The sequence below is a fragment of the Podarcis pityusensis genome (genome assembly GCF_964106645.2).
Source record: "Podarcis pityusensis genome assembly, chromosome: 4".
NCBI classification, from domain to species: Eukaryota; Metazoa; Chordata; class Lepidosauria; order Squamata; family Lacertidae; genus Podarcis; species Podarcis pityusensis.
This window is the reverse complement of record NC_138027.1, coordinates 2,967,452-2,986,594: the sequence shown is the minus strand read 5'-3', so window position 1 is coordinate 2,986,594 and position 19,143 is coordinate 2,967,452. Positions and strand designations below refer to the sequence as shown.

The following is a 19,143-nucleotide window of genomic DNA, read 5'->3' as shown; positions in this document are numbered from 1 at the left end:
ACTCCTTCTACTTTCTCCCCACGTCTTCTTATTCCGCTGGTTTTCTTAGCCAAATTTCTTGGCCAAATTTCTATTTGTTGTTGCTTTCGTTGCCTTATTTGTATCCAGCTTCTTAACTGCTGTTGGAGGCTCACTGCTTTCACTCAGAGCCTGAGGCTTCACAGCACGGGGTTTGTTGCTTCCCCTCGTGTTGCAGCTCAAATCCTGTTAAAAACTAAAAAACAGGAGAGCACACGCAGCACCACCGGGTACTCTGTCCCCCAGGGTAATCCTCCTGGGGTTTCGAGGTTCACGGAGCCTTCGTGATGCCTCTGGACCCCAGTGTTATTCGAGACCCCCCGGAGGGTAGCCTCGCGCTCCTTTTTGGTAGCTGCGGCTCACTGGAATTCAAACTGAGTCTTTTCAGGGCGCCGCATTTAAAATATATTTTAAATTATATATCACAGGTTCCCCTAAGGATGTCAGTTAAATACCTTAAATAAATGCACCCAACCCTTTAGTAAAACCATCCATGTGTTAATGCCTCTATTACCAATATTAACTACTATTGCTCATTAATTTCTCCTTGAGACACTAATCTATTTCTCTTCATTGCAGATAGTGATGGACTGGAAATCAAGAACAAGGGTGACCGTGACAAAATCTCTACAATGGAGAAGCCGTATCAATATCTTGAATGTGGAAAAAGTTCCCATTCCACTTCCCATCAAAGAAATCCCACTAGGAAGAAACCATATCAGTGCTTGGAATGTGAAAAGAGCTTCAGTACAAGCTCCTCTCTGAGTTCCCATCAGAGAATTCATACAGGGGAGAAACCCTATCAGTGCGTGGAATGTGGAAAAAGCTTCCGTAAGACCCACCATCTCACTTCCCATCAAAGAATTCATACAGGAGAGAAACCCTATCAGTGTGTGGAATGTGGAAAGAGCTTCAGAAAGAGCTCACATCTCACTGCCCACCAAAGATTTCATACAGGGGAGAAACCCTATCAGTGCGTGGAATGTGGAAAGAGCTTCAGTCAGAGCGCCCATCTCACTTCCCATCAAAGAATTCATACAGGGGAGAAACCCTATCAGTGTGTGGAATGTGGAAAGAGCTTCAGTAAGAGCTCTCATCTCTCTTCTCATCAAAGAATTCATACAGGAGAGAAACCATTTCATTGTGTGGAATGTGGAAAGAGCTTCTGTCGGAGCACTGATCTCACTTCCCATCAAAGAATTCATACAGGGGAGAAACCCTATCACTGCGTGGAATGTGGAAAGAGCTTCAGTATGAGCTCCCATCTCAGTTCCCATCAAAAAATTCATACAGGAGAGAAACCATATAATTGCTTGGAATGTGGAAAGAGCTTCCGTCGGAGCACCGATCTCACTTCCCATGTAAGAATTCATACAGGGGAGAAACCATACGATTGCTTGGAATGTGGAAAGAGCTTCCGTCGGAGCAGTGATCTCACTTTCCATCAAAGAATTCACACCGGGGAGAAACCCTATATATGCTTAGAATGTGGAAAGAGCTTTAGTCAGAGTGCCCATCTCACTTCCCATCAAAGAAGTCATACAGGGGAGAAGCCATATCAGTGCTTGGAATGTAGAAAAAGCTTCAGTACGAGTTCCCTTCTTACTTCCCATCAAAGAATTCATACAGGAGAGAAACCCTATACATGTTTAGAATGTGGAAAGCAATTCCGTCGGAGCACTGATCTCACTTACCATCAAAGAAGTCATACAGGGGAAAAGCCCTATCAGTGCTTGGAATGTGAAAAGAGCTTCAGTACGAGCTCACTTCTCAGTTCCCATCAAAGAATTCATACAGGGGAGAAACGCTATCAGTGCATGGAATGTGGTAAGAGCTTCAATACGAGCTCCTATCTCACCTTCCATCAAAGAATTCACACAGGAGAGAAACCCTATCAGTGTGTTGAATGTGGAAAGAGCTTCAGTATGAGCTCCTATCTCACTTCCCATCAAAAGATTCATACAGGGGAGAAACCCTACCAGTGTGTAAAATGTGGAAAGAGCTTCAGCTATAGCTCCCATCTCACTTCCCACCAAAGAATTCATACAGGGGAGAAACCTTATCAGTGCATGGAATGTGGAAAAAGCTTCAGTACGAGCTCCTATCTCACTTTCCACAAAAAAATTCATACAGGGGAGAAACCGTATCAGTGCATGGATTGTGGAAAGCGCTTCAGTACAAGCTCCTATCTTACTTTCCATCATAGAATTCATACAGGGGAGAAACCCTATCAGTGCAGCGAATGTGGAAAGAGCTTCAGGAAGAGCTCCCATCTCACTTCCCACCAAAGAATTCATACGAAGGGCAGAAAAACCCTTCATAATACTGCTTTAGTCGCCAGCCAGATCTGCGCCTCTTTAACCAGGTCTTTGGCCAATTGACATCTAATGCCTTTTTAAAATGTGTGGAGGGAGAGTGTAAGGTGTTTTTTGTGTATGTGTATTTTCGTTTTATTATATTGTGTTTTTATGTTGTAACCACCCTGAGACCTGTGGGTGTAGGCTATAGGAGCTAACTCCTAGAGGCCATGGGGTCTTTGCCCCCTCCCATTATAAAATATTTTAGGGGGCTGGACTTCCGGTTCCGGTCTGCCTTAATGCCACTGCCACTATAGCGGTGATCATTAGCAAAGAATAAACATGGATTATTTGAGAGTAATTTTCCTTGCAAGCTCCCCCCAGGACCCGGGGGGAGTTAGCTTCACTCACAGATCATCTCGGTACCTGGCTCTTGCTCCGGCATGGAATCAGAGTGGCAGGGAGGCGCTGAGTGCAAAAGCATTTTGCTTATCTGTAACCCTCCTATGCAGCCATTAAGAAGCAGAGGGAGTTCTGTTTATTAGAATGAATTTAGAACTAATATACAGACACATGCTGCAAAAGATGGGAAAATATCATAAACTGCTAAATTGAAAAATTGTCCAGTAGCACTTTAGAGACCAACTATGTTTGTTCTGGGTATAAGCTTTCGTGTACATGCACACTTCTTCAGATACACTGAAACAGAAGTCACCAGACCCTTAAACTGAAACAGCTACAAAGCCATAATGATTCAAACTGGAAAGAAGACTTCCTTCGATGTAAAATATGGTATGTGAGGGGGAGGGAGCCTTTACCCTTTCTTTATATATATCATGTTTGCTACATAAATGATTCAGCAAACCCCCCTTGAATGCTAACAACCTGATAAAAGGCAAGAGAAGAATGGGATTATACTTACGAAGTACAACAGAAAATAGAGCAGTGTGAGAAAATTGAAATGAATTTAGAACATTGAATTTCCACTGTATTGCAATGGGATGACCTGGATTTTGATCTTTGAAGATTGGCCAAGGCTTTGCTTGGACGCCAGATCATAATTGAGAGAGTTGGATGAGAAGCAGTAGGTGGAGTCTTGCTAGAGATTTGGCAGGACGCCAAATTACTCTCTATGTAGACTCAAACAATAACAACAACAAAAAGATGGCGTGTGACACAGTTGAAATTACAGGTTCATTCTCTAGGAACAAAGGAAAAGAGCGGAAGTAGCGATGCTGTGCAGGACATGATGGAGAAGAGGAAGGATGAAGAAACATGGATAAAATAAACATCACACACAGGAAATATAGGGGATACAGAATTCCTCTTGCAGAAATAAAATTTAACAAATGTGTTAATACGAATGGAAGTCAAAAACTTTGAAGCTGCTGATAAGGTAAGGGATTAAGATCAAGACAGAATATAATTGGATTAATTAAGATTTCAGAAGCAGGATGAAATAAAATTATCTCACCTTGAAATCTACCATGCAGGAGGCCACACAAAATGTATAATTTGCTTTATAATTGATATATATTTGAATTGTAATTGTAATTTGAGATTGATAAATGCTGTTTACATCAGATTTTTTTTTTACAAAAACAAAATAAAATTTCAGGGGGCCACTCCCCTGTTGATAGGCATTGCCATTCAAATGGTGTGCCTGCATCACATCCTGTGATTGATTATGCGAGGTGGGGCTTACCTGCCCCCCCCCCAATATTTTATTCAGGTTAGCAGTCCTGGTATAGGATGGTATACAAATTAAATAAATACATAAATAATATTAGATCATCTTGGTCATCTTCCTTTGTACATGGTCCAGCTTGTCAATATCCTTGTTTATTCTCATTTTTAAAATTTATGTGCCCTTCATCTGAAGATTTCACAGTGGTTCACAACATAAATATGCAGGTTGAAAGTATGGGTTTCTCAAAAACAAATTAAGCCAGAGAAGTCTCTCTTTTAGGGATGGAGTTACAAACTTTGTTGATTAGGTGACTAGAGAATTTGGACATAATATGCAAGAAGCACATGTAGCAAGAAAACAGAAAAGTCTTGATGAACAAACAACTGGGGATGGACTTTATATCATCAGACAAAACTAAAAAGGTGCAGTAATTTATGCAAAGAATAAATATAACCCCTCTGACTTCCCGCCTTTCCTGTACACGCGCCTCTTGCCGAACACCAATAGATAACGCCGCCTTGGTCAGCTCATCCATGGATCTCGGTCAGGGTCCCCTGGAGAGTTCATCCTTAATGTCCAAATTTAAGCCTGCCCTAAAGAGCGCCTGCATGGGTTCGGACAACAAATCCCAGTCCAGCTTGTGCACCAGCATTGCGAACCGTGACCAATAGCTGCAAACAGTCAGGGATCCCTGCTTGAGGGTCAGTAGCTCCTGCTGTGTGACATCCCCCTGAATTTCACTGGTAAACATTGCATCCATCACCTCATAAAATTTCCCCAAGTCCTGGAGGGCATCGTTTCCCACCACTATTAGACGTCTCACCTATTCCTGGGCTGCCCCTTCTAAATGGGAAATTATGAACGCCACCCTCTCCTCATCATTAGCAAATTCCCTCCTTTGTAAGTCCAGGCATATTTAATCTCAATCTTAAAAGCAAGGTATTCTTGAGGGTTCCCACCAAAATTGCTCACCAGAGATGGTACTTTTCTCCCCAACGGAGCTGCTCTGATTTGCTGGTCCTGCACTCTGCGCTCCTCCAGCCTCGCTGCGAGCTCAGCGACGTGCGCTTCCAGCTCCACGTTCCTCTGCCTCAGGGCTGCTACATTCCACGCCACCTCTTCCCCAGCACTTCTGCCTGTAGCCCCTCTGGCCGCTGCTCTTTGCTCCTCCAGACTCCCAGTATCCTCTTGATCCATCGTACCGCTCTCCACTGCTACACGCGAGCAACCGCAATGACTACCGGATTGTTTTCAGATGTGGGTGGCAGTTGCTCATGAGTAACCAGGTGGGATTCCGACCTGTCTTTTACAGTTTTTAGTGGTGCAAACTATTTACAGTGCAGAAACACAAAGTTCATGTCCATCTTAGTCACTTGCAGAATCCGGGAGTGGCCCCTTCTGGCTTCTCCCCCAGCATAAGAACTTCGGTACCCCAAGCCTCCACCTCCCTTCCTTACGTTTCACCCCTGTGTGCAGGCTGGGCAACGGAAGGGGTGTGCGTCTCTCCTGGTCAGCCTGGCTATGTGAGGTGCTGGGGCTCTCCACAGCATCCGCAACCCCTTTCCCCACTTGGCTGGTCCCTTCCATCTCTCCTTCACTGGAGGTGTGGCTTTCCCCACCGCTGGAGGAGGAGCTGCTCCTCAGGATCTTTGGAGACACTCTGTATCCCAACCGCTCCCCTGCCTCCCTCCTCTGTTCTGATGGCAGTCCCCTGACACCAACTAACTTTGCAAAAAAACAGAAAAAATCCTGAAAGATTACTTTGAATTAAATTTGAATCAAGGGACAGGAAATAATATGGTCTGGGATACAAGTAAAGCAGTGGTGAGAGGTTTCTATATTCAGCAAAGTGCTTGTCAAAAAAAGGTTAGAGGAGGCAAAAAGAAATTTTGAAATAATTGATTAGAAATGAAAAAGAATTGATTTCAAAAAAAAAAACAACCTGGAAAAGAGTCAATAAAACAGAATGTAAAAATGTTACAAACACAATTCTCAATGTTAGTGAACCGAGAAATTGAATGGAAGATTAAAATGCTAAGGTAGAAAAACTTTGAATTTGCAAATAAACCAGGGAAACTACTTGCCTGGCAATTAAAAAAAGAAACAGGGACAGACTGTAATAAATAAATTGAGAATAGAAGGCAAAATAGTAGATAACCCGAAGGATATTAGAAGGCAATTTGTAAAATATTATACAGCGTAATATCAAACTGGTAAAGAAAATAAAGATATAATTGAAGAATATTTAAAGCAGAGTAAGTTACCAAAAATTCTGAAGGAGAAAATTATTTGAATGCACCAATAACAATACAAGAGGTGCAACAAGGAGTTAACCATTTAAAATTAGGTAAATCGCCGGAGCCAGATGGTCTATCAGCCAAATATTATAAAAATAACTACAAGACTTTCTGATACAACCGTTGAAAGATGTAATGAATAAAATATTGAACACAAGGGAAAATTCCAAATTCATGGAAAGAGGCATGCATAAAATTACTTCCAAACAAGACACAGATTTGCTTTCAGTAAAAAATAGGCCTATTTCTCTGCTCAACAATGATTATAAATTATTTGCTAACATTATGGTGAATTGTTGTTAAAAAGTTAATTCATCAGGATCAAGCTGGCTTTCTTCCTGGCCGACAGCTGAAGGACAACATAAGGAATATAATTGATATAATAGAATATCTGGAGGTGAGGAATAAAAAGCAGGCTGCTTTGATGTTTGTGGATGCAGAGAAGGCCTTTGACAATGTGTCCTGGAAAAAATCTATGGAAATGGTGAATTTTGGAGAAACATTTTAAGAGGAATTGACGCAATTTATACAGATCAGCAGGCAATGCTGATAGTGAATAATGTAGTATCAGAAAAGTGTAAAATTACAAATGAGACAGGACAGGGTTGCCCCTTGTTGTCATTATTGTTTATTTTAGTATTAGAGACCCTGGTGAGGAACATAAGATTTAATGAAGAAATAAAAGGTATAACAGTTGGGTGCAAAGTGTATAAATTGAGAGCATTTGCAGACGACCTTGTAATAACAGTGGAAAACCCGTTGCTAAGTATACCAAGGGTATAAGATAAAATATTTGAGTTTGGACAGGTAGCAGGATTCAAGTTAAATAAAAATAAAACAAAAGTACCGGTGAAAAATATGACAGAACAAAATAAAAATAAACTACAACTAGCAACGCAATTGACAATTAAAAAAGGTGAAGTATCTGGGGGTATGGTTAACTGCTAAGAATATAAACATTTTAAAGGATAATTATGTAACAACATGGAATGAGACAAAGAAAAACGTGGAGATCTGGGGATGGATGAATCTATCACTTTGGGAAAGAATGTCAGTTATGAAAATGAATGTATTGCCAAGAATGTTGTTTATATTTCAAACAATACCCATGGTCAACACAGAGGGACACTTCAAACAATGGCAAAAAGATATTTCCAAATTTATCTGGCAGGGCAAGAAACCAAGGAGTAAATATAAACTATTAACAGATACCAAAGAAAGAGGTGGCTTCTCTCTGCTGGATTTGAAATTATATTATGAGGCATCATGTCTCTGCTGGCTATGGGAGTGGATAATGTTAAAAAATACAGACAACTTAGACCTTGAGGGTCATGGTAATATATTTGGTTGGCATGCACATTTATGGTATAAGAAGACCAAAGTGCAAAAGGATTTTTGAATCATTTGGTAAGAAAAGCAATTTATGGAGTATGGGAAAAATATAAAAACCTGTTAGAACAGAAAACACCATGGTGGCTTTCACCAGTGAAAGCTATATGTCTAAAAAAGACTAATGCTAAATGTGAATGGGCAACCTATAAAAAGTTATTCATAGAAGTAGAACAACTGAAATTGAAAAGTTTTGAAGATGTAAGAAAGTTGGTTACAGATTGGTTGCAATAGCATCAATTAAATGATGTGTTTAAAATAGAGAAGAAAAATGGATTTAGTACAGAAATTTCAAGGTTTGAAAAAGACATTGGAAAATAATGTGAAGTTACTTTCTAAAATGTATAAATTGTTGCTAGAGTGGCATACAAAAGACGAAGAAGTCAAATTGTAGCAGGTGTTTAATCAGTAATGATTAAACACAATATATTATATATATACACAATATATATTCAATTTTCATCTTGGGAAAAACTGGAGGGAGGACTTGAAATTTACAGCGTTCTGTGCGTTGAAGGAAAATTATATGTAAATGATGTATTGGTGGAATTTAACACCTGTAAGAGTAGCAAAAATGTATAGAATTGCTTTAAATGTTTGCTGGAAATCATCATCATCAGCATTTTAAATTTGTATACCATCTTTATATCTTACAATACTCAAGGCAGTTTGCAAGCTGAAGAAACAAAAAATGTACATCTTATAACAATCTAATGCAATACAAAAACGAGATAATAAAACATAACTTTAAAATAAGCAACCTACAACAAAAATGTAACATTCAACAATCATTAGAATAGTATAAAATAATAATATCAGCATATAAAAGTTAAACAGAAATTCACTCTTAACAGTTACAATAAATAATTTCTAAACTATAATAAATCAAACAATGGCAAGCCACAGTACATAAAATAATACAATGGAAATTGAAAAGCAGAGACTAGAGGGTGGAACAAGGCAGGTGGAAGGAGGCCTTGCCTGATGGAGTCTCTCCCCTCACAGGTCTCCCTCCAGGAACAGCTCCTCATGAGGAGTCCTAGGGCCAGAGAGGGGGCAAGGCAGGTGGAAGAAGTCCTTGAAGAAGAAGAAGAGTTTGGACTTGATATCCCGCCTTTCACTCCCCTTCAGGAGTCTCAAAGCAGCTAACATTCTCCTTTCCCTTCTTCCCCCACAACAAACACTCTGTGAGGTGAGTGGGGCTGAGAGACTTCAGAGAAGTGTGACTGGCCCAAGGTCACCCAGCAGCTGCAGGTGGAGGAGCGGAGACGCGAACCCGGTTCACCAGATTACGAGACTACCGGTCTTAACCACTACACCACACTGGCTCTCAGGGAGTCAGGGAGTCAGAGAATCCTCCATGATGAGATGAAATATTTGTTTGAATTTAAATTTGTTATGTAAAACTTGCTAAAAAAAAAATGTTTTTTTTTAAAGACTCCAACCAGTAATCATGGGAAAATATGGTGTGATCTTTTAGAGTGCAGTGGTACCTCGGGTTAACTACTCACCATATTTTTCGCTCCATAGGGTGCACCAGACCATAGGGCGCACCTAGTTTTTAGGGGGGGAATCAAGAAAATTGATGTGGGGATCCGTTTTGCAGCACAAGGCTAGGGTTAGGGGGGCTGAAGTGACGGAGCCCCAGACCAACCATCCCAAAGACATCTTCCTTCCAAATCGGGTTGACAAAGCCAAACGCTGCTTTGCAAGCGACACAATGTATGTCTGCACTGATCTTTTTGCCGTCTTAAGTCGTGTTTGTGTGTGAAAATCGTCCCCAGTGCAGGTGGGGTAACAGCAGCCAGAATTTGGGGCTGCAAAGAGGAAGGAAACAGACCATGTGGGGAGCGGGGTTTAAATCCACACTCATGCGCTTAACCCCCCCCCCCGTAAACGCTGCTAATAAAATCCCCTAGCATTGCAGTGGGTTGGACTAGATGACCCTTGGGACCCCTTCCAACTCTACAATTCTATGATCAAAGTCGGACTTCTATGATTCTATGCTTCCCCTGTGGCTGCTTCAAAGTTTTTAAAAAAGTAAGAAAGTCGGGAGATCCCATCGTGCCTATTCCATGTCTGCTTTCCCGGCTGCCTTTGCCGCCTCCCCCTGCAAAAAAGGGGCCGCTTCTTCTCCAGGAACCCCCCTCCAGCAGGCAGGGGCGACGTGTTTTGGCGCGTCCCTCGTCTCCCCCACTCCGCCTCACCTTCTGGGTTCCCTCGCTCCCTCCCCCGCCGTTTCTGTGGTGGGTGCTGGTGGGTCTTTCCGCCGTTCCTTGGAAGAGCAATCCCCCCACGGCGGCGAGGGAGAGGGGCAGTGGGAGCGCGCGTCAGGCGGAAGGGAAGCGGCCTCACCGCCTTTAAATGGCATTACATGTCATCTGAGCAAGCTCCTGTGTGGGCAGGCGAGAGAGAGAGCGTGGCGCAGGGACACCAGCGGAGCACCCGCTTCTTTCTGCCCGTTGCCGCCACCAGCAGGATTTACCCTCCTCCCCAGCGCGCTTTTTCAGCTGCAGAAGCCGCCCTCTCGTCCCACCTCCGGCGGCTTTCCTGCCTTTTTCGCCCGGGTCTCCCTCGCATTAGAGAGAAACGCCTCAAGGCAGCGAAGAATAAGCAGCAGCACAAAGCGAGACCCAAGCTCTTCGGGCCACTGGTTTTCTGGCATGCACGCTCTTTCTCGGCGTTCCCTTTTTTGCTGCTTTTCTCTTTCCCCCGCTTGATGGCTGCCGCCTCCGCCGCCAAGCCCACAGAGCTGATGGGCATCTACTCGAGCTACCAGGCGGTGATGCCGCACTTTGTCTGCATAGCCAAGGAGTTCCCTCAGCCCACCCGGCCGGCCAAGCTGCCTCGGGGCAGGTTTCCAGATGGAGAGGTCAAAATTAGAAACAGAACTGTTAGAACCCAATACTAAGAATCTGTCGAGAATGTATAATCTGCTGTTGAAATGGAACACACAGGACGAAACAGTGAAATCAGCTATGATAAAATGGGCACAAGATATTGGTCATAACATTATGTTTGCTGACTGGGAACAGTTGTGGACCACCGGTATTAAATTTACGGCATGTAATGCCTTAAGAGAAAACATTATGAAAATGATGTATAGGTGGTACATGACCCCAGTCAAGCTTGCAAAAATTTATCATTTGCCCAATAACAAATGTTGGAAATGTAATGAGTCTGAAGGTACTTTTTATCACCTTTGGTGGACCTGCCCGAGGATAAAAGCTTTTTGGGAAATGATCTATAATGAAATTAAGAAGGTTCTTAAATGGACCTTCCCTAAAAAACCTGAGGCTTTTCTCCTGGGCATCGTCGGCCAATTGGTGAGAAGGAAGGACAGGACGTTTTTTATGTATGCGACCACAGCAGCAAGGATTCTTCTAGCAAAGTATTGGAAGACACAACAACTGCCCACACTGGAAGAATGGCAGACGAAGGTGATCGACTACATGGGACTGGCGGAGTTGACTAGCAGAATCCGTGACCAAGGGAAAGAGACAGTGGAAGAAGATTGGAAGAAATTCAAAGTTTATCTTAGAACTTGTTGTAAAATTCAGGAATGTTAAAATGTCAAGGGGTTGGGAAACAGAGAATTGCAGCTGTAATTAACAATATTAGAAGAACTTAAAAGAAATTGAATTGAATATTTAGTTGTGAGGAGTTGCTGAAGAAATATAAAACAAGGATGCAGAAAAGGGGAGGTATGGGGAAGTCCGGAAAGTAAGGTTTATGAAAAAATGGCTATGAAATTATACATGTTTATATGTTTGTATGTTGGTGTATTGTGTATTGTTTGTTTTTTTTATTTTGTGTTTGGAAAATTAATAAAAATTTATTTAAAAAAAAAAAAAAAGCTGCCTCGGGGCAAGCTGCGCAGACACTGCCAGTCGCGCTTCAAGCCACAGCTCTCCTGGCTTCAGCAAAAGGAACCCGAAGCCTTTGGAGCACAACCCGAGTTCCCGCTGTGCTCCAAAGGCTTCAGGCGGCTATCCCTGAAGCCTGGAGAGCAAGAGGGGTCGGTGTGCACCAGGCTTCAGCGAAAGCAACGCGTAGCCTCTGGAGCGCTCCCTCTGCGCTTTGGAGGCTTCGCGTTGCTTTTGCTGAAGCCAAGGAGCCTGCATTCGCTCCATAGGACGCACAAACATTTCCCCTTAATTTTTGGAGGGGGAAAAGTGCGTCCTATAGAGCGAAAAATACGGTAATTCGTTCCGGAGGTCTGTTCCTAACCTGAAGCACCACTTTAGCTAATGGGGTCTCCCGCTGCCACCGTGCCACTGGAGCACGATTTCTGTTCTCATCCTGAAGCAAAGTTCTTAACCCGAGGTAATATTTCTGGGTTAGCGGGGTCTGTAACCTGAAGCGTCTGTAACCTGAAGCATATTTAACCCAAGGTACCACTGTAATCAAATGAAACTTTAACACATGGCATGATGAAAGTCTGCAATTTCATCAGGGTAAGGTATTTGTTGTTTATGGTTGTACCATTGCTTTCTTTAAAATTATCTTTTCTACCATGAAAATAAATAAAAGCAATTTTTTAAAAAGGAGGTGGGGAAATCATATGTACTATTGCATTAATCTGCTTGCATGTGTTGAGTGTTATTTGGAGACTGTTGTTGTTGTTTAGTCGTTTAGTCGTGTCCGACTCTTCGTGACCCCATGGACCAGAGCACGTCAGGCACTTCTGTCTTCCACTGCCTCCCGCAGTTTGGTCAGATTCATGTTTGTAGCTTCGAGAACACTGTCCCACCATCTCGTCCTCTGTCGTCCCCTTCTCCTTGTGCCCTCCATTTTTCCCAACATCAGGGTCTTTTCCAGGGAGTCTTCTCTTCTCATGAGGTGGCCAAAGTATTGGAGCCTCAGCTTCACGATCTGTCCTTCCAGTGAGCACTCAGGGCTGATTTCCTTAAGAATGGATACGTTTGGTCTTCTTGCAGTCCATGGGACTCTCAAGAGTCTCTCCCAGCACCATAATTCAAAAGCATCAATTCTTCGGCGATCAGCCTTCTTTATGGTCCAGCTTTCACTTCCATACATCACTACTGGGAAAACCATAGCTTTTACTATACGGACCTTTGTTGGCAAGGTGATGTCTCTACTTTTTAAGATGCTGTCTAGGTTTGTCATTGCCCTTCTCCCAAGAAGCAGGTGTCTTTTAATTTCATGGCTGCTGTCACCATCTGCCTCCATTTCTTCCCCTTCTGTTTGCCAGGAGGTGATGGGACCAGTGGCCACGATCTTTGTTTTTTTGATGTTGAGCTTCAGACCATATTTTGCGCTCTCCTCTTTCACCCTCAATAAAAGGTTCTTTAATTCCTCCTCACTTTCTGCCATCAAGGTTGTGTCATCTGCATATCTGCATATTTGGAGACTGTAACTCCCAGTAATTTCACATTATCTGTGAGTTTCTGTGTGTTCAGCACACATGATTGCAGGTGAAACTGAATAAAAGACTTCCTAGGAAATTCCCTTTGACTGCTTCTGTATTGTTTCAGATGCGGCTTCACTTACAGATAAGAACAAATCATATTTATTGCTGACAAATCATACCATCGTCACCTCCACCCCAACAAACCCTGTGCTGAACATGAGCAGTTGCTTTCTTCCCATTTCTTAGGTGAAAAGAACTGATAATGAAAAGGAAGAAGGGAGATAGACCTGGGATCTGGGGGGCTTCATTTCACCCCTTAGTCCTGCTCCTGAAAGCCTGACAGATGTGCAGTATTTGCTCACACACTGCCATGACTTAAAAATGAATCTTCCCAAAAAAATAAAAAATGGTATTGCAGTCCTAAAATGTCTCAAGAAAGCAATTCCTGTAGTAGCTGGCATCTTAGCGAGCCCAGTGCCACTCTGCCAACTGTCTCACTCCCAGCTAACTAATCTGGAAAGCTGTCCTGTCATCTCTGCAATGACTCCAGTGTCCCTTGAATTAGCAATTCAGCATTTCTGGAAAGGGAAATGATACACTTTTGTATATTAGCATAACAAGCATGCATAAGAATTATTAGACAGAAAAAGCATGCACAAGAAAGTATTACTCATTTATGATGAAAATGGGATTTATTTATTATGAACTTCGCTTGGTTCCTCCTTGGTAGCCAGTGCAATGGTTTCAGCAGGGCTAGAGCTCAGGACCCGCTGCCTTGAGGGACATCTAAGAGAAGTTTGGCAGGGGAAAGGTCTCCCTTGGGAGGTGGTGGACTCTCCTTCCTTGGAGGTTTCTAAGCAGAGATCGGACGGCCATCTGCCATGGACGCTTTAGATGAGATTCCTGCATTGCTGGGGGTTGAACTAGATGACCCTGGGATCCCCTCCTATCTCTCCACTCCTGAATTCTAGGAGGAGCTTCCTTGCCTCCTGCAAAGCCCTTTTCCCTGCAAGCTCTTCCTCTGGTTTCTGGCCAAGGGAGGGAGATGCTCAGAGTCCAGCCAAGAGCCTCACCCCCAAAAGGATATCTGGGCATTGGCGTAGCCGGGGGGGGGGCAGCTGCCCCCCTGAATCAATAACAAATAATAAGAATCTGAGGTTCTGCCAAGCGAGAGAGGGCTGAGCTGGAGGGACTCGGCTTGGCAAGGGTTAAAGGGAACCGCGCTGCCTTCCTAGAGAGGACAGGAAGCAAGGGGGGGCCAGGTCCTCCCGAGCCAAGGCCCCTCCCTCCCAGTCCTTTCCTGCTTCGGTGTTTCTCCTGCAAGGGCTGCCTCGCTGTCCCCTCCTGGGATCTGGTGAGTCTCCTCTCTCTCTGGGATCTGGTGGGGGTCCCAGGGCTGCAGCAGGGGAGGGGGCCGGGGGGGGGGCCCTGATCTGCTCCTGCAAGGGGGGGACCCCAAGTCAGGGAGGAGAGGGTCCTGCCAGGGAGGGGCCAGGTCTGCCACGCTCTCCTTCCTGCAGATCAGAGGATCCCAAACTCATTTGACCCTCCGCCCCCCCTTCAGAAAAAATCTCCCTTCTTTAAACAAAGGAGTCCCTGGGACTTTAACTCTGTGTGACGTCGCTCAGCCTCATTGCACAAGAGAGGAAACATCTGCAAATGGTTTTCCAAAGCTGGACGAGGAGGTGGACTAGCCCCCCCCCCAAAAAAAAACAACAACCCATGGGGAGGAAGGAAGGAAAGGTGGGAGAGAAAGGCCAGGAATAAAGAGAGGGATCCCAGCCCAGAGTCTGGCTGCTGCATTGCATCCCAGTTTCCCAGTGTCTCCCAGGGCAGCTCCCCACGGAGGCCACTGCAGCAATCCCCTCGCACCCAGAGCAGGGCATCCCAGGACCACATCCTCTCTCTGCCCCAAAGGGATTGTAGCTGGAAAAGCAGCCGGAAATGGGTGCTGCTACTCACTGAGCCTCCAGGGACCTTAGCCTAAATTTCAAGGGAGGTGTATTTGGCCCCACCCACTTGGCCCTCAGGGGGTTGACCAGATGTATACCTGGCCCTCGGAGCAAAGAAAAAGGGACCCCACCCCAGGAGTCTTTCTGGAGAGCAGCAGAGAGTCCAAGTGCAAAAAAGGAGACAGAAGCAGGGGAGTGGGGGTGGGGGGGAGCAATTCCTGAGGACCCCCGGGTGAGGACCCCCACTAGAGCCAAGCATCCATTTTTCACAAGATACAAATGACTCCCTTCTCAGTCAGTTCTGACTTCATGCATTGACTGGAAGGCAGGAGCAACCAGGCTGAGTCCCCTCCATTAATCTCTTCGCTTGCCTCCAGAATTCCACAATCTCCCTTCTACAGGCCTACATCTCCTCCTCCTCCTCCTTTTTAGAAAGATACCTCAGAGTCTGGGCTGTGGTGCTCCCAGAAATCCCTTCAGTTGCCTCCACATTTTGCATTGCAATCTTTCTTCTAGGAGGGCTTGAGGCTGCTTCCTCCTATTTTTTTTTTTTTAATATTTATTAAAGTTTCAGAAATAATAAAATCACATTAATAAACAAGAAATTTTTTAACAAAAACAGAGAAAAATACACCATACAAAATACAAAATAGAAAAAAGTAAAAAAAGAAAAAAGAAAAAAAAAGAAAAAAACAGTTAAAGATAGTTCCGTCTTTTCATAACTTCTTTTACATTTACTTGTTTCCCGGACTTCCTCATACCTCCCTCTTTTGTATTCCAATTCAGTTTGTAAGCCCAGCAATTTCTTTCCCTCCTTTTTAATTCCAATCCTAAATCTTAATATATTATGACATTAGATTTTTACCTATTTAGAGGCTGCTTCCTCCTATTCCTCCTCCTCCTCCTCTTTCTCCTGTACTACTTCTGCTGTGTGTGAGACGGGTCAGCGTCATTGCACAACAGAGGAAACATGCATGAATGGTTGCTCCCAAACCTCTTCCTTTGTTTCTCTCCTTTCTTTCTGCTTCTACCGCCCCCTTATTGGCAGAGGAGGCCAGCCAAGCAGATCAAGCCAAGCTTTATGGGGAGCTGGGTATGTTTAGTTGGAGAGGAGGAGACAGAGAGGAGATAGGAGAGCCATCTCACCTGGGGGTAGGATTCCAACCAATGGCTTCAAGCTACAAGAAAGGAGATTCGGAATCAACACACCTAGTCATTTTTCACAAGGCACCAATGACTCCCTTGTCAATCAGTTCTGACTTCATGCATAGACTGGAAGGAAGGAGCAACCAGGCTGAGTCCCCTCGCATTAATCTCTTCGCTTGCCTCCACATTTCCACAATCTCCCTTCTAGAGGCCTACATCATCTCCTCCTCCTCCTCCTCCTTTTTAGAAAGATAGCTCAGAGTCTGGGCTGTGGTGCAGTCCTACCCTGGTTCCCTCCAAGACTCATCCATGCTTGCTCAGGGAACCTTTTTCTTCTCCTGATATTGTACAACTTTTGTAACAGAACAATTTATTTGCTTTGTAGGATTTGCTAGAGCTTCTCATTAAGACGGATAGAACTTGGCAGAAGATCAAGGGGTTCCTTCTCATCTCTCAGAGGCTTCCTGACAGCACAGATGGATGAGCAAGACTCAGCTGGCCCTGGAACAGGAAGAGGCCATGCCATCCAAACTGGGAGCAGTGGGGGATTCTGGGAAAACTCTGTGCAGAAGATCCTGGGAGAGGAAGACACCCTCCACTCAGAGGTGCAGAACCAACAGTTGAGGCAATTCTGCTGCCAGGAGGCCAAAGGACCCCGAGAGGTTTGCAGCCGACTCTACCACCTTGACCATCGGTGGCTGAAGCCAGAAAGGCACACGAAAGCTGAGATGCTGGACCTGGTGATCTTGGAGCAGTTCCTGGCTGTCCTTCCACCGGAGATGGAGAGCTGGGTGAGGGAGTGTGGAGCGGAGAACAGTTCCCAGGCGGTGGCCCTGGCCGAAGGTTTCCTCCTGAGTCAGGCAGAGGAGAGAAAGCAGGCAGAGAGAAAGCAGGTGAGAGAGACTTTCCTCTGGATACTCCCAAGGCCTCCAAACAGGATGGAAAACATCCCATAATGACCTACTGATGGCCTATCCTTTTTCTGGGGCTGCATCCATGGAATGAGATCTAACACTCTTAAAGTTTTTTTCTTTTTCATTCTCTTTGTAATATTTCTCACCTTTCTCTGTTTTGAATCCTTGTTGGTCTTTCAGGAAAATGATCATTTTGCAGAAATGAACATGGATTCCTGTGAGACAGAGAGGCCTCCGTTGGACACCAGAGAGACACCACTGGGTAAGGTGAATGGTGGGTTTTCTCCTTTTGGTCTCCTTTTGTTGGTTTCCCAACTAATCTGTGGGTTCTTTTCATCTTGTTTTTTCTTTGGGGGGGTGACTGTTGGGGCCAAGGGTCTAGAACAGGAGAGACATATTTATGCACAACAAACATATGAAACAAATGTCCAACTGCACTCAGCAGGTAAGGCTTTCTCAATGGCCCATTTGTAGTTAGAGATGCCCTGTTTCACCTGTGAGAGAAGCAGGCACTCCTGGCATCCTGATTACCTTTTTTCTCTTGCAGGAGACAGAATGATGCTGGCAAGACCTCCTGATCCGCCTTTTCATGGGGGCAGAAGGGAAGCAGCGGCTGTTGAACCAGATCAGGTCAGGGGAAGCTGCCTTGTGGGGACAGAGGCCGAGGGATGGAGCAATGTCATGGACTGGTTGGGCACAGAGGAGTGGTGGGAGGAAGCAGCCGGGGAACCAGGAGCGGAAGACCGCTCAGAGCCCAAGGAGTGGAGGTGGAACAAGGATGAGCAGTGAAAGGGAGAAGAGGGAGAAGCCTGGGAAGAGGACGTGTCAGAATCTGAATGGGTAACAGGGCTTAGTGAGCTGGGAGACTCTGTGGCAGAATGCAGTGCAGAATCAGAGGCAGAAGAGGGAGGAGGCGAGTGGGAGGAGGGAGGTCGAGAGGCAGGTCAGGAGAAGGAGGAGCCACCATTGGCTCCTTCTTCTTCTGCCAGAAGCCACCCTCCCTGATTGTCTCTCAGAGCCAGGAGACGTCTGACAATGGAGGAGCAAAGGCAGGCTGCACATTGGTGCACTGCTCAATCGCTTGCAAGAAACCCCAGAGAGGAGGGGAGTTAGAAAGCTGTGGGGAGCCGGAGGCCTTCACTCTCAGCAGCTGATTTTGTGGAGGAGGACCCTGACGTGGAATTCGACTCAGTATTGATCCAGAGCAGAACTCTAATATATAGTTAGCAGATTGGCACTGTCCATAAGAAATCCAGTTGCAGCCGACTTTACTTACATAACATAATAAGTCTAAACCTTCACACTCAGCATACTTTGTACAGAACACCAGAAGGAAGAGAGAGCGAAAGAGAAAGAGGCTCCTTCTGGCCTCTTATTATAGTCAGCCTGACCTTGACAGAAGAGATAAGAGAACCACTTTAAACCAGCTGTACTCAGCTTCTCTGAAGGAATAACCCAAACATCAGGAACCTTCTGCTTATTTCTCTTATGCAGACAAGCTTCCAGAACCCTCTTGCATTAATCAGAATAGGAAAGAGATCAATGCTTTCTGCACTAATAAATGCAGACTGACAACCCCCCCCCCCCATTTATTAGGTGCAGGAAGTATTGATATGCAAAACACCTCTAGAAAAACATTGCATGTACACTTTCCTTCGACAAGAATAAATCCTAGCCTTTGGTTGGTAGACCAAAGACGAAACAGTCTGACCAGATGCTTCTGTGAGCAGCAGAACAACATCCTGACTCCTAAAAAGCCAACTCACGTTTTTCAAATGTAGTCCCTCACATTATAAAACAAAACAGTACCTATGAAACCTGACACAGTTAAGGAAAAGACGCAACTCACTCATCAAAACAGCTATCTTATAAACCTTACCTTACGTTACCTTATCTTAAACTCCACTCAAATATATAAACCAAGACCTGAAAACATCACTTCATAGCAAACCTCTCCAACAGAATACTCAACAGAGCACCTCTTTACAAGACCACTTAAACAAACTACCTAATCTTACTTTTCATATACCTCCACACTAAAGAAACTTCCACCTAGACTTGACAAT

At 44.5% G+C, this 19,143-nt stretch overlaps 3 protein-coding genes across 5 annotated transcripts in view; all 3 read left to right on the top strand.

Annotated features, from left to right (window-relative positions):
- LOC308475072 (uncharacterized protein) overlaps positions 1-19,143 on the top strand; it is a 296,536-nt gene that overhangs the window by 6,791 nt on the left and 270,602 nt on the right. The gene's annotated exons all lie outside the window — the stretch shown is intronic.
- LOC308475068 (uncharacterized protein) overlaps positions 1-19,143 on the top strand; it is an 82,467-nt gene that overhangs the window by 58,196 nt on the left and 5,128 nt on the right. Inside the window, exon 6 of one of the 3 annotated variants that reach the window (XM_081001867.1) lies at positions 598-4,111. The exons of the other annotated variants lie outside the window; for them this stretch is intronic. Coding sequence (XP_080857993.1) covers positions 598-2,399 — 1,802 coding nt within the window. The 3' untranslated portion in view covers positions 2,400-4,111. Of the gene's footprint in view, positions 1-597; positions 4,112-19,143 lie in introns of those variants that run through there. 3 annotated transcript variants of the gene reach the window in all.
- The window catches only part of LOC308475228 (uncharacterized protein), a 28,512-nt gene continuing 27,048 nt past the window's right edge, over positions 17,680-19,143 (top strand). The window contains exon 1 of the mRNA XM_081002248.1: positions 17,680-17,755. The gene's annotated coding sequence lies outside the window, so the exon portion shown is untranslated. The remainder of the gene's footprint in view (positions 17,756-19,143) is intronic.